The following is a 14,903-nucleotide window of genomic DNA, read 5'->3' as shown; positions in this document are numbered from 1 at the left end:
TATCTGTTCCAGGTACTCCTCCTTCACGGGCTTCTGATTACTGACAAACAAGCAGTTGTAGGGGCAGGAGGCAAGCCGGTTCTTCCAGTACATGCTGAAAGGCTTATTAGCATCCTTCAGTGCTACCAGGAGGAACACAACGAAAATACTATGAAGGGAGAGATCTTGGGCCTGACATGAGCAGCTGCCAATCCAGTGAACGAGGAGAGCAAGAGGAGGTGGGAGCCCCATCCCAACAGCCTCGACAGTCCATTAGACGCCCAGAGGAGAGAAGCCGGCCAGATTGCCTGTAGCACCTGCTTCTTCCTACCTGAGAAAGTGGCTGACACTGGCAGAAAGGAGAAGACGGAAAAAGGCTGTGGAAGTGCAGCCACATCACCTGGGGCAGATGTTTTGTAGGCCTGAACACCTGGAAGGCCCTGAATCCTGCCAGCTGTGCTAATGGGCGGGTTGGGAATGGTTGTCCAATTGCATCCATGATGCAATAAGCTGCCACTCACAGCTGCCTCAGGGGCGGGATGCAAGGCCCTCCAACCTCACCAGTGCTTCCAACCAACAGTACAGGTGCTCCTTTCTCTAACTGGGTAAATGCTAATTGCAGGCATGGCACAGGTAACTGAAAATAAATGAAAAGAGCACTCCATGTGGACCTGTCCTGGAAAAAACACTCCACTCAGGTTTAGCTGAAGCCTTTCCAATTTCTTCCAGATACCCACTTAAAAAAAAATAGCTTATAATCACAGATCTACACTCCATTTTCAGAAAAGCAAGGGCTTGACATAAAGCTAAGACTGCAATACTCTTAATAAATAACAACAACAACTACTGCTGCTACTACTAATTTCCAATTTCTTCCAGGTATTCACTTTAAAAAAATAGCTATAATCACAAATCTACACACCATTTTCAGAAAAGCAAAACTTGACATAAAGCTAAGAATACAATATTCTTAACTAACTAACTAACTACAACAGCAACTTGTGCCAAGGTAGCATTCCAACTGATCTGTGCTAACTTGCCATCTAATATACGTTCAAAACTGGTCAAACCCACAACAATGACTCCATTTAAAATTTTAAAAACTGTATGCATATTTTAAGCTCTCCAGCAGAAAACAGAACAGTCATGCATAACTCACTTGTCAGGTAGTGCTTCCTCCACACCTGAACTTTTACAAGCTACTCCCACCTATCACTCTTGGCAAAACAAACCATATGCAGCAGGTGGGCGAAGATGTTTGCTCCCTTCTAAAAATCATTTCTGTTCAGCATATTTCTGAGATACCCCTTCCGTGCAAGTACCCAAGGGAATGCACAACCGAAATCGTTCACCCAAATTCCAAAAACGCCGGTTTAACAACCAAGGCAAATTTGCAGGAATTTGGAAGTGTTGGGCAGGGAAGACCTGAGAGCCTAGGAGGTACAGCTCATCCTGCAGCCACGCTTGACTCCTTCCCTCACTCTTTGCGATACTTTCATTGTAGCTTCTCTAATGCAACATGCCAGGCACAGAATGGGGAAATAAGGCTTGTTCCCCTGCACTGCACAGAATGCCAGAGCCCTCTGTGCTCAGGAGTGCAGCTAAACGTCACTCCATGTTGCGTTATAATGGCAAGTCATTACAAACAGCAAACCTGTTTAAGATTTGTACAATCCTTTCCAGACAGCAACAAATGTGCTACAGGGTTGAAAGAACTGACTTTCCAGAGGTACCAAACCTCCTTTTTAGAGAGTAAAGGAATGCCATTGCACAGGAATGGAAGATCAACCTTGCAGAAGAGGGACAGACTCTGCAAAAAGGCCGTGCATGCAATGATCTGATACTGTAGACAAATCCTAAGAAAGATAATGAAGCAACCGGGAATAGTTATCTGTTGAGAAGCTGCTCTGGTGTCTGTTTGGGAAAGGTCTACTTGCACTCCCAGAAGAGCCGAGTGACTAACATGTACGAACAGGTCAGACGTTAAACTACCACTCCTTCCATCAGTGGCCGAGTAAGTAATTCGGATAAATGCCCTGTCATACTAAAAAGATGCTTGAGAGGTATGCCGGGACATTTCCGATGCCTGCCATTCCCATAAACATGAATCGGCTGAATCAACTCTGCAGTATATTACTAAGGCAAATCTTTCAAACATATTCAAAGAGAAGCATTGTGTACCAAAACATTATTTGGAAGAAAATTTCACCATTAAATAGAAGGAAAACATACATTCATTAATGCTCTAAAAGTGAAGTGCCAACTTGATGATCACCACCAGGACAGCACAAGTGCAGAAAAATATCAAGACACGTACAGCACTTGACACAAATCACAGAAGTGAAAATGAGTGCGACATGCAAAGCAGACTAGAAGAATCCTCGGAGGACTGAGAAACTGTGGTAGCCAATGCACCTTGACATTTCCATCATTTTAGCCTTTGCTCATGGTGATGAGGCATATATTTCATACTGAACACCAATGGGCCACTTTTAATAAATACCAGTCACAGTATGAATGACGTTAAATTTGACAGTCTCTCAGAGCTTGGGAATTTAGCATCATAAACCCTTGCTGTTCACTCAGCATGATGGTCTATTGTAGGAAAGCTGCTAATCTGAACAAAGTTTTTTGCACAGTGTTTGAACACATCAAGAGTGTGAAAAGATATGAGGTATAAAGGAACACACAAAACCCATTACCACAGAGGTAGACCCATGAATTGTAAGAAAACCCTGATGATCCTAGGGAAAGAAGGGAAACAGATTAAACTGGTTTGGCATCATTGCAACAATCAAGGACTGAAGAAATTTAGAACCCAACACCAGAGACTAGCTACGAAGGATGGACAGCGGGGAACAATTTCATGGCGGTACATGAAATGCAGGCTTTGGGGTTTTGGTTTGGTTACCTTGTTCAAAAAACTGTGACCGTCTTTTTAAGATTTTCAAAGAAATAGATTCTGTATCTATTTGAAAAAAATATGAAGATACAAAACAAGTCAGCAGGGTGTGGTCTGGTTTTATGTACTATCTGTCCACAGAATAATCCCTATTCAGAGAATCTAACTTGAGCAGCCGCCAAACAAACATCTTGTTGCTTGCAAATGGTAGCATATGATTTTGTTCCAGTTGCATCACACTAATTTTTTAGTTTAACTCGGTCCCTTTATAAATCACTGTTATGCGACCAAAGTTTAAATAGGGCCAGGACAGATACCATGTTGGCCTAGGGCCAGGAAGACCCAATTCAAATCTCTGCTTATTGGTTATCCTGGAAAATCTCTCTCGGTCTAAAATGCCTTATAGTGGCCAGAATCCCTTGGAAGAAGAGTGGGATACAAAATGTGGTACATGAAGATAAATGAATGAAAGGGCTGTTTTCCTGTCATGCTCAAACATCCATGTCTTATTTATTAGATGTATATCCCACCCTTTTATTTTTCAAGAACACCAAGTGCCTTGAATCATTCTCTTCCTCCCTCTCTTAATCTCCAGCAACACCAACCCTGTGAGGTAGGTTGAGGCTGTGAGCCTGTGACCTGCCCAAAGTCACCCAGTTGGCTCCATGGCTGAGCGGGGACCAGAACCCAGGTCGCCTGAGTCCCAGTCCCGGGCTCTTCACCACCACACCACACTGCCTTTGTTTTATCAGCCTAGTTTTCCTTTGGTTGATTCTCGCAGCACTTTGTACATGGCTTTCAGGCACTCTCCCATAGAGGCACCAGCCAGGCTGAGATTCGCAAAGCTTCGAAAACGACCAGAGCAATCTGGAATGACCTCCTGAGAGCACAGGCTGCATTTCAAATTCTTTCAACATACTGTAGGGCAGAATTTGAAAAGGTAGATTAGGAGTCAAGGCACACAGCTCTGTTTCCCCTGAAATGATTGGAGACTGCAAGGGAGCAACTGCTGAGCTGCCACACACTCTAGTTTTATGCTACATGTTAAACTTTCCCTTCCTTTTCTGCCTTCCTCTAAAGAGTAACCTTAAAAAACAAGCACATTTTACAGCATGTATACCAGAATGTACAGTACATATTCATTCTTTGAAAAGCGAGTGCTGGATATACTTTACCTTTTCTTTCAAGAAGGGATAGAAAACACACACCACCCAGCAAAGCAGAAATTGGCATACACAGTGAAAGGAAGATAAACTTATGAACTTGTCCTAACTTTCACTCCAAACACTGCTGCTTAGTGTTCCATTTCTGCATCTCTGCCTTATTTTTCTTGTCTCATTCTTCACACACAGACACGCACTCTCTCGAGAGCCAGTCGTGCAGAATTAAGGACCTAGCTGTCATTCTGTTAGCAGTTCTGTACAGACTCAGTGCTTCTTGAACTGAAATCCATTTGTCTTTTGCACGAAGCTACACTTACACAAATTTAAGTTTTCCTGGAAAGCTCAGATTTCATCTGGACTCAAGTCCAAGCACAGCATGTTCTACAGGTACCTATAATATAATTCCTAGGAGCTCACGTTCCCTTTAACTCCTGACGGTCGATGGTTAGCAACTAAAAACATCAGTGTTTTTACCTTTATGCTCATTGGAACTTGCATCTCTCTGCATCCCATTGACTTTTGTTTCAGAATCCTGAAAGGAGAAAGTTAACAGAGTGTAACGCTCCCTTGGCTTTGACTTCATGCTGCCACCAGCCTGAAATCCTCCAAGGCTCTGGCACTTCTGAAGGCATGCAACTTCAGCGTATTAATGACGGGCTGAAAGCGGGTGCCCCTGCTCCACTGCAACTTCTCCCTTAAGCGGGATGATTGCCACGCATGTCGCAGAAATCATTGCCATTACATGGCATTTATATCCCGCTGTTTTTCCTGTTGCAAAGAACTCGAGGAAGCTCAGATGGTCCTACTCCTTCACTCCTCCATGTTATCCTCATAACAACCACCCGGTGAGGGAGGCTAGACTGAGAGCCAGTGACTGCCCAACATCAGCCAATGTTCTTCATGACCAAGGGGGCACTGGAACCTGCATCTCCTGAGTGCCAGTCCGACAGACTAACCTCCACACCACACTGGCTCTCAAAGGATCCTTGATGGAATATTCATTTTAAGTGCTGCGATTCTACCCATCCGTGAAGGTTTAAGTTTGGGCCATGCTTTTATAAACTTGTACATGCTCTTAGGGAAGTTATGATTGATCTCTCTCTTAATGTGACCATTATCAAATTTTATTTATTTATTTATTTATTTAAAACTTTTATATGCCATCCTTTATGTGTGACATCTCAGGACGGCTTACAACATTAAAATAAGACTACAATAAAACAATCAATACCAATATAAAACAATATATAACCAATCAAAATAAATTAAATCAAAAGCCACTGTTAAAACCATTAAAATACTAATTTTTAAAATAATGCTTAAATAAAAAGGTTTTCACATGGCGCCGAAAAGAATATAGGCTCGGCGCCAAGCAAACCCCTCCAGGGAGCACATTCCACAATCTGGGCACCACCACAGAGAAGGCCCTCCTCCAAGTAGATATCCTTTTGACCTTCTTCAGGGAGGGTTCTCAGAGCAGGGCCTCCCCCGCAGATCTTAAGGGGGTGAGGGCGTATAAGGAAGGAGATGTTCCTTCAGGTATTCTGGTCCCAAGCCGTTCAGGGCTTTAGAGGTCAAAACCAGCACCTTGAATTGGGCCCAGACTTCAACTGGAAGCCAGAAGAGCTGGTAAAGGACTGGCGTTATGTGAGAACATTAAATTCTTCTGCGTTATGGACAGAAAGTATGCAGGAGGGAACGGTCAGGAAGATGCTGGGAGTCTGTCTTCTGCAATGGTTTGGTTTTCTATGTGGAACAGCATTAAATCTTTCTTTCTCTTGCCCAAGGTGACCAAAAACATTTCAGGATATCACAATACTGATTTAAATTTATAACTGATTTTGCAATCTGTCTGGTTAAAAAACATAAGCAGTTGTTGCTTAGAAAGCCAAGGTTTCATGTAGCTTCTTCCAAGTTGTTAGGACAATACTCTGATGGCAAGGAAGGGTTTGGAGGCTGCTATATTCTGGTTATACAGCAAACCACAGGACCAGAGTCCCCTTTAATTGAGTGTTTTGACCTCTAAACCAAAGCTGTTTTTCTCTAGAATAAAACAGGATACATATCTTGGAGCATGCTGGATGGCATTTGGCAGGCTTCTCTGCAGGCTGGCCACTTGGTCCTGTCTGCATTTTGTTTTGCGAACTGCCAACAGAAGTTTGGGCAGCAAAGAAATGGAACAAGAGTAATGAATCTGTTCACACTCAAATGAAAAAAAAATGCAGAAGGAAGAGTTATTCCCAGTCTCAGTAGAGGCTGGTTGGAAGAAAGGAAGGGTCGAATAGTGAACTCACATAACGAGAGCAGTGGGCAGCCATTTTCTCTGTGCTCACTGAGTTCAGTTCTTACAGTGTTGGCCCTTTTCTCATGCACACTGGAATAGCAAATATCCTGCTGAAACACACAGCAAGACATCTTAGCCACAGTAATCTTATGTGCATCAGCAGAGAAAACCACAACCTAGCCAGGGGTTCCTTCTGGACAACAGCCCTAGATGAGAAGTTTTCATTAACAAAAACAAACCTGGAAAGGCTTTTGTCATACATGCGTAACATAGATCCAAACGGGGTGCCCCTTACACAAACAGTCCTCTGTAATGGCTTAATTGTACATTCAACACACTAAACTCGGTGTTCTAATCAAAGCAGCCTGTTAGGTTTATGCTAAGCAACCAGTCCTGTTTGAAGAAGAAAACCTTCCATTTATTATTCATCCTGGAGTTCCAGTGAAGAAAAGGAAATAAAGTGTTGCAGGGAACTGAGAAAAAGTGTCCAAGTCTCTACACCTAAGAAGTAACATAACAGGCCAGTTTCTACTCCTTGTGTTTAATCTCAGTGCCCAGAAAATTAAACAGCTCAATTAAGGCTCAAAAAGAGACATGCATCCACTTACGTCATTCTGGAAGTTGTTGTGAAAGTCTTTCTGTGCTGATATATTTCGGCTTTTGGGTGCAGAACTTTCTCCAGATGTAGCATCGATCCATTTGTTTTCAGGAGTACCTATAATGTTGGTAGCCATACTGGTGAGATTGAGGATTTTGTGCTTTGCATATGGCAGGGAAGGCTGGTCTTTGCCCCAGTCTGATTGGCACGTGGAGATCAAAAGAAATTTAAAAAGTTGACAGGGGAATTTCAAAGTATGAAGGAAAAGAACTGACAAAAAATGCATCCAAATAAAAACAGAGAAAGACAGACATAGGAGAACGGATAAAGTTAGGAGTGAAGTGTAGTTATAATGTTAGGAACAGGTAGGGCTTTTATGAACAGACCGCCTTCCCCCAAAAAAGCAAGTGTTAGTGAAAAGCTCACACAAATAGTAGCAAGTTCACTGACTTTTTTAAACAATTACAGAGCGGAACAGATATATGCTATGGAGCTAGGACATATGATTCTGGGTGTGTGCTTAATTTCAAGTGGTAGCAGGGAATGAGAGGATAGATCTTAATGACTTCATACAGATGTTTCACACGATGGGAACACAGAACTAATAGGTGTGTTCGATCCTTTCTGTACATCTGTGAGAAGGGCAACCAAATAGCATGGGATCTGTTCCTCAGAAAGCTGGGAACTTTGGTGTCTCGTCCTGCAAAATGTAAGGAAAGTAGACTTGCTAATATTGCTGATTTTACAGTTTTAATACATGCAATGGGTTCTTTTAAGAAGCTGAAACTTTAAAAGCCACACCATCTGTATTCACAAAAGTGGGAATACCAGCAGCAAGTATTTACTTTTCCCAACCAAAGAAACAGCCAAAGGGCTACTGTGCTCAGCTCTAGCAAGACAAGAGGGTTGCATCGCAACAAGTTTGCAGGCAAAGGACAGGCACCTTGTGGGTCATGCAGCAAAGCCACCCCAAGAATAACCCACCCTTCTTTCCATAGCGCCGGACGTCCATGACAAGGGTCCCGGTTTCTAGCGCATTGCTGATGGCTGCTTCCCACTGACTCGGATCCATTTGTGAGACCTTTGTGCCATTGAGGGACAGGATCTCATCGTCAACACGCAGCTGGCAAAAGTCCGCCGGGCTACCTGGTAACGATGGAGAGAGGCATGGGGGGCTAGCAGGCACAGCCGCAATCAAAAAGCAGCCGGGATCTGTTTTTTCAAGGCTTTGTCTGTGAATCTTGGGTTGCATTTCACCTTTCCATCAACTGCCATAAGAACCCTCGTGGCGAAGTAGAAGGATCCACATTTTAGAAGCAAATGGATGCATAGCAGGCTCATGCTCTTCATTATCAGATCCCTGATCGTTTCAGGGGATGATACAGAAGGGTCCTACTTGTGCTGAAGAACTCCTTCTATGCATAACAAAGGTCCATTGTGTGCAAAGAGGCAGGTAGTGCCAACATCACTGAGATAATTGGTATACTAAGAATAACTTTGCATTTTGGTTGGCACAAAGAATCATCTTCAATATAAACACAAACCATTCAGTTGAGATGGTCAGTTCTGGGGGGTTGTTTTGGAGGGGGGTTGCCAAAGGAAGCACCTTTCCTGCATGAGATGGCTAAAGGGGATGAAGCAATGAATCCTGCATGACAATAACAAGTCAGAAACTTCTGAATTGCCAGAATACAGGAAAGCCAAACTAACACCCCAGGAACAACCAGATTTTTCGGAGAGCCTCCTCCAAAACTATGGGCATGCCATCATTGGGATGGGGGCTCTGGAATCAGATCCCGTCTCCCACAACCACCATGGTGGATGGCTTTCCAAGGTCACAAATGTGGCTTTCAAGAAGCGTTCAAAGCAATGTCCCACTGGTTGCAAATGGAGGGGAAAGCCCAAGAAATTACGCTTCTCAAGGCTTTTCCAATCCCACCTAGCCAGTGTACCTGCTCTGGACTCTGTTCTAGGCTAAAAGGTCCAGCTAGAAGGAAAAGAAAAGAGAAGAAGCTGGAGAAGCAAAGTCGCCTCCTCCATTTCTTCTGCTCTGCTGGCAACTGATGCATCCATGCTTAATGGCTTCCATCTAACAAAGGCTTAACCAAAAGGATTGCACCACAATAAGCTTTGAATTAAACAGTATTATGGTAACTATCTAAAGCACCAGTACCAGCTCCAATGATCATCACCAGCAAGTCAATATCACTGCATCATGTTTGACTACTTGGCAACCACATCAATGCCGGTGAGCTCTCAGTTTTAAAATATGTGCTTATTTTTGTCTGTTTCCATTTGTTTGTCATCGTGCTACGAAGTGAAGGGTGCACATTTCCACCAAGGATCAAAAGCACCTGTTATAAGCACAGTTACGAGCTGGAAATAAATGTTTAACTGACAGTGAGGGGAAATGTGGCAGCACAGGCCTGGCTCCAAGAAATTCCTGATTAAAATACATGGTGACCCATCCCATCCTACAAAATTTCAAGCTTAATTTCTCTTGCTGTTTCAAAAATAAGCCTTTTGCATCTCCACCCAGCATGGGATTTATATTTGAGCTTTCTTCTGGAGTGCTGATGCGTGTGTAGTACTCCGTTCTGTCCTCTGTGAGACACATCATAAACTTGGCTAACCATCTTCATGGTTGACGGGGGACTTGATTTCAGCATCTAGCACCATGCTGCCAGTCAAGTGCATTTTAAGATAGGATCTCAACAGGCCAGAGGGGCAGTGGGGGTGCACATGTTTTTAGCATGAAGGCTCAGATCCAATGCCCAGCATCTCCAGTTAAAGGATTTCAGCCAAGAGGGCTGGAAAACACCTTCTGCCCGATCCTTTGGAGAGCTGCTGAAAATCGGCGTTCACAATAGTAGGTCTCATGGAAAGCTTAGAAGACACACCAGGCAGGAATCTAAGCAAGGACTTAATCTCTGTGTAACGATCTCTCCAGCTCCAACAAGAGGCCATTTAGAGCATATGTTCAGATAGAAAACATTCTACAATATCCAGCATGCTCAGCTGGAAGAAAATAACCAGAATCTATGAGCTCACAGGTTCCCTTCATGCTGGGAACATTCCAATCAACTCACAATGACACATTTTCCTGTGCTAAGTCCCAAAGATCCAGCACCTCATACTCGTCCTCACACCTTTTCTTCTTGTTTAGTAACAATATCACAATTTCACATGTACATACATGGAAAAAATATACAGCCTGTCTCTCAGCTAGATAAAGTACAAGGAAGCAATGCTGGTACCTCTGTAAATAAAATGGAAATTCATGATGATAAAATCTAAGGGCAAGTCCATTCTTTCCTGGATATAGTTCAGAATCCATGCCGTTGTTCCCAGTGATGATGTGAGAAAGGCATCTAACAAGGTTTCCGCAAGGATTCTCCTCACCTCTACAACACCTGCAACCCACTCCCAATGGTCCTTCAACCTTCAGGGCAGAGGGGAAGGGGAAATGCACTGCATCAGGGGTTTCCTCCTGCTGGTGGAATGAGATAATTTGGTACAGCCCCAGGCATTCGTGAGAGGGGGGTGCAGGCTTTAAGCCTGCCACCACTACTGTTCAAGTAAATGCCAGCAATGCAAGCACTAACACACTCGTCAAAGTCTCAGCACGACACCCTCAAGTGCTTGACCATCAATTCGGACAGGCAGGGAGCCAAGATCAAGGGCTCTGGTCAATCATTATGCAACTGTCGAAGAAAGGCAGGCCTGTCCCCCAAACCCATGTTGCTGCCTTGAAATGACGCCCAAGCTGCAGGCTGAACACAGAGCTCCCTTAATGGCTAACAAGATGAGACCCTGGCTTTGAGGATGACTCAACCTTGAACCCTAACTTCATTTGGGCAATGAACTGAAACTATTATCAGTCCCTCACACGGCATGCAGCACCTTGAGACATGCACATGGTGGGCATGTCATGAGCGGAGCCGGCTAGAGCCAGGGGTCAGACTAGATAGCCTGGGAGACCCCTTCTGACTCGCTCTGATTCTATGTTTCTATGAGATGTCTGAACATTATTCTAAACTCAGTGCTTCATGACTTTATCTAACTAGTTTTGAAGGCCAGAAAGTTACTGGTTTAAATGACGGAAATTGTTATTCTCATTCAGGAAATAAGTATCAGATCTTGTGCAGTGCTGTGTAAATCCATGGAGCCCTGTAGCAAGCGAAAGCTGCACCGTTTAGAATCAGCAAAACTCTTCAAAGGGCAAAATTCGGACAAAGCAGCTTTTGGATACAATGTAGAAGGCAGAGACCCAGTCTGAGGAGAAGGGCTGAATGCGGTCAGTGCCCGCAACTCTGCCTGCTCGGCCCGTCTCCCCAGCTCTGCTTGCCTTCCACTACTGGGGATGCCAAAGTCTCCATGCACCTGACCTTCTCCTCCAATTATGAACCCAATTACGAACACACATGGTCTTAGAACAAGCGTTGCAGTTATAAGGGGGTGGAGGATGGACTCATCCATGAGCACCAACAAGGAAGAACCATCCATGAAACCTGCTTCCCAAAATCCCTTCCCTCATCTCCACCGGGTGGAGAGACAAAAGCAACCCCAAGTAGGAGCGAAGTAATGTATGGGGGCGGGGGCAGGTTCAACACCTGCTTTTGCTACTCTGCTTTCCACTTGGTTCGTCTGTTCCAGCCCACAAGCTATGGTGCTCCTGCATCCAGAAAGACCTTGTGCAATGTCAAAAGCAACCTTTGGTAAATCATTCTTCACGATGCATCGGAACGTCCTTTGCCAAACACGCCTCAAATATTTCAGATGAGCTGAGGTCAACACTTTGCTTTCTGATTAATTTTTCAAGGCAAGTACATCAAGAGTTACACATAGATTTTTACCTTCTTCTACTGATTTTACAAAGAGTCCAGAAGGGTTCTGATGTCCTGTAAACCCAAAGCTCCGCTGGCTGCCTGGTCTTTGGTTTATACTGATTCTCATATCGCTGTACTGATCCTGAAAAATAAATACATTAATAACGCATGATGCTGCTATATCTGGTATCACAGGCACCCACGTGAAGGAAAGTTTATATCCCCAGTAAGCAAACCGACTTGCAGCGAGGGCTTTCTAATTATCTACGGAATAGTTAGAAGTGCAGTAAAGAGATTACTGAGGGTTTTTCGTTGACAACTAATATCAAATTCTGCATTCACAATAACTATGCTAGATATTGTGCCTTGATGTCCAAGGCTCTTTTTAAACAGACAGAAGGTTAGTCTTTAATATGAGTATCATGAAAGACGTGTAGGTCAATTACTGGAAAAACGTGAAAATGGGACATTTTTGCTTCTCCTGAGTTCTGGGCATGAGATAATCCACCTCAAAGGAGAAGCTGAGCCAGGAGTTTCCCCTTCATTTGCTTTGGCTCTCCTTGTGCTGGCAGAAGTGCCATTTATGTCTCTCACACACAAAGACACATCGCTCACCGGTCTACCAGGTGCTGAAGTTCTATTTTGAGGCTTAACCATTCTAACTTGGGTCCTTCAAGACCACCTGATGACTTTTTAAAAAATGGTATGCTTCTGTGATGACCCTTTGCGTGCCATGGGGTCCAAAGAAAGCTGAAGGGTGGAAGGGCAAGTTTTCTCAATGTGCTGGCAGCTGAGCTAAGGGGCTGCTTAAAGGTTCCCGTGGCTGCCAGAAGACTTGGGCAAAGGACACCAAGATCCGAGGCGAAACACTGGATGCAGAAGCTTCATTGCGCTGATTGCACACTCAAATCCAGCTTGGGAGGGAGAAGAGGAGGCCACCAGTGAAGCTACGCGTTTGCTTCAATCCTGGCATCATTTACTAATTTTTATATATCACATGGGAAGAGAGAGGAACTCACAGGGAAAACGCTTTCTGACCTGAACACGTGGGCTGGTTTCTTCCACCACAGGAGGAAGCAGAAGGGGAGTTATGTTCACTGACTCCTTCCTCCCCTTGCACTGTCCTGCTCCGTATTCCTTATTATTTATTTTATTTATTTATTAAAACATTTCTATGCCGCCCCATTCGCCGAAGCCTCGGGGCGGCTCACAACATAAAATTAAAATACAAGAAATAACAATATAAAATAAGTCACCCTGGCCAAGGTTATTATTCAAGGTTCCCCAGTCATCTGGAGTAGACCACCAAGGAGCACAGGAGGAACCAGTGACAATTTCCCCCTGTTCACAAGACCTCTGGAATCGGGTACAAAGGCAGTCCAAAACCTCTTGATGCCTTTACAACACGATATTTAATCACGGTTTGAGTGGAAGCCCCGGTGTTGGCAGCTAATCTGCTCCCTCATGTTCTGTGGCCTGAACTTTGGCTAAGGCAGCAGCCACCATGCTTTTGTTCTGGACAGATGCTATGGAGCTTTCCTAAGCAGCACTGGCAGGCAAGTAGGGTAAACAACGTACGGGAGTTGTTCATACCTTTTGCTTAGCCAAACCATGCTTAATGATTCAAACGTACCACTCTGAGTTCCAGAGACATTGCTGTTGTGACCAGGGCATGTTTTTGGCGAACCTGCTCTAAATTTCAATTGAATTTCATTTCATTAACTTACTACCTTTTCCTATTGCCCAATAGCTGAAGCTTTCTGGGTGGTTTACAAAGATTCAAACCTTAAAATGCATCCTAAAATATAGATAAACATATTTATAGGTAGCAGATACTGAAGAAGAAACTCGAATACTCTTCTGCTAGCCAAATCACAGCCATTTAGCCATGGCTAAGGGATCTTTAGAAGGCCAGATACTGAAGATGAAACTCAAATAATCTGGCCACCTAATGAGGAGGAACAACTCCCTGGAGAAGACCCTGATGCTGGGAACAATTGATGAAAAAAGGAGAAGGGAACGGCAGAGGAGGAGGTGGCTGGATGGAGTCACTGGGCAGAGGGTGTGAGCTTAAGTGGACTCCAGGGGATGGTGGAGGACAGGAGACTCTGGAGGAATGTTGTCCATGGGGTTGTGATGGGTCAGGCACGACCTTGCGACTAAACAACAATATATAGATAGCACTCACACACACAAACAGACTGTATATCCAAAACACCTTGTAACTTATAAACATAGATTCTACAACAACCAATCAACAACAAGAAATATCCAGGACTTGATTAAAAACCTCATCAACCTCTCTGGCTGTCAGAAACCTGAGAGGAAGAAGCTTGGTACTGGAAGCATATCAATGCTGGTGCCAGGCGGGCCTTATCAGGGATATAATTCCATAATGGGGGCTACCACTGAGAAGGCTCTTTGCTTTGCTGCCTCTTTCTGAGCCTCCGTGAGAGGTGGCATTTAGAGGAGGGCCTTGAATGAGAAACATGAATTCATGCCGGGACAGCTGTTTTATGAAGAGCAGCAATTCGCAGCCACACAAAATTTTATAGGACAACGAAGAAGTGGCTGCATGAACTTTTCCAGGCACCTTGTCAACATCCTTAAAGTCTAGTAACTGAAACTCACCCAACAAAACTCGCCAAGGCCGTGCTCTGGAGAGCTGAGCTGATTTACCTCTTGTAACACTGGGTGCAAAAGACTGCATTTTGGAAGTGTCTCGCAAATGCATTCCAGCAGGCCTCAAACAGATTGGTGACACACTGGGAGAGTTCCACAGTTGTCATAGAGACCACCTTATCTAGCGCATAAAATCACAGGGATAATAGCAACATATATAAACAACTTAGCAGCAAGACAAAGTGGGCTCACAACTGAAAAGCTTTATGAGAAGAATGTGTTGGAAATGTGGGTCAAGAAAAAATGAAGATAACCGAGCGGATTCAGAAAACTAGAATGATTTCTTGTTGTGACATTTCCTCAAGCTTTGCACAAACAACACTAAAAACATATTTAAAACACACACACTAATAATAAGTGCGCGGTACCTTGTCTAAGCAACAACAACAATTCGAGTCTCAGGGTATTATTTAGTGCTTTGAATGAGCACCGGCTCAAATTTCTGCGTCCCAGAGGCTCATTAAGC

At 44.0% G+C, this 14,903-nt stretch overlaps 1 protein-coding gene across 16 annotated transcripts in view; it reads right to left on the bottom strand.

The window, feature by feature from the left end:
• The window catches only part of LMO7 (LIM domain 7), a 136,469-nt gene that overhangs the window by 19,644 nt on the left and 101,922 nt on the right, over positions 1-14,903 (bottom strand). For 9 of the 16 annotated variants that reach the window (XM_044437733.1, XM_044437734.1, XM_044437735.1 and 6 more), the window contains 6 exons: positions 11,783-11,897; positions 7,911-8,072; positions 6,937-7,124; positions 4,519-4,576; positions 2,891-2,947; positions 2,682-2,723 (listed from right to left, as the gene is read on the bottom strand). In XM_044437733.1, coding sequence (XP_044293668.1) covers positions 2,682-2,723; positions 2,891-2,947; positions 4,519-4,576; positions 6,937-7,124; positions 7,911-8,072; positions 11,783-11,897 — 622 coding nt within the window. The remainder of the gene's footprint in view (positions 1-2,681; positions 2,724-2,890; positions 2,948-4,518; positions 4,577-6,936; positions 7,125-7,910; positions 8,073-11,782; positions 11,898-14,903) is intronic. The other 7 variants (XM_044437736.1, XM_044437749.1, XM_044437738.1 and 4 more) reach the window with 6 other exon arrangements.

The sequence above is a fragment of the Varanus komodoensis genome, unplaced genomic scaffold, assembly GCF_004798865.1.
Source record: "Varanus komodoensis strain SLA01 unplaced genomic scaffold, ASM479886v1 scaffold31, whole genome shotgun sequence".
Classification (NCBI taxonomy): domain Eukaryota; kingdom Metazoa; phylum Chordata; class Lepidosauria; order Squamata; family Varanidae; genus Varanus; species Varanus komodoensis.
The sequence above is the reverse complement of the archived record's forward strand: the minus strand, read 5'-3'. Positions and strand labels throughout refer to the sequence as shown.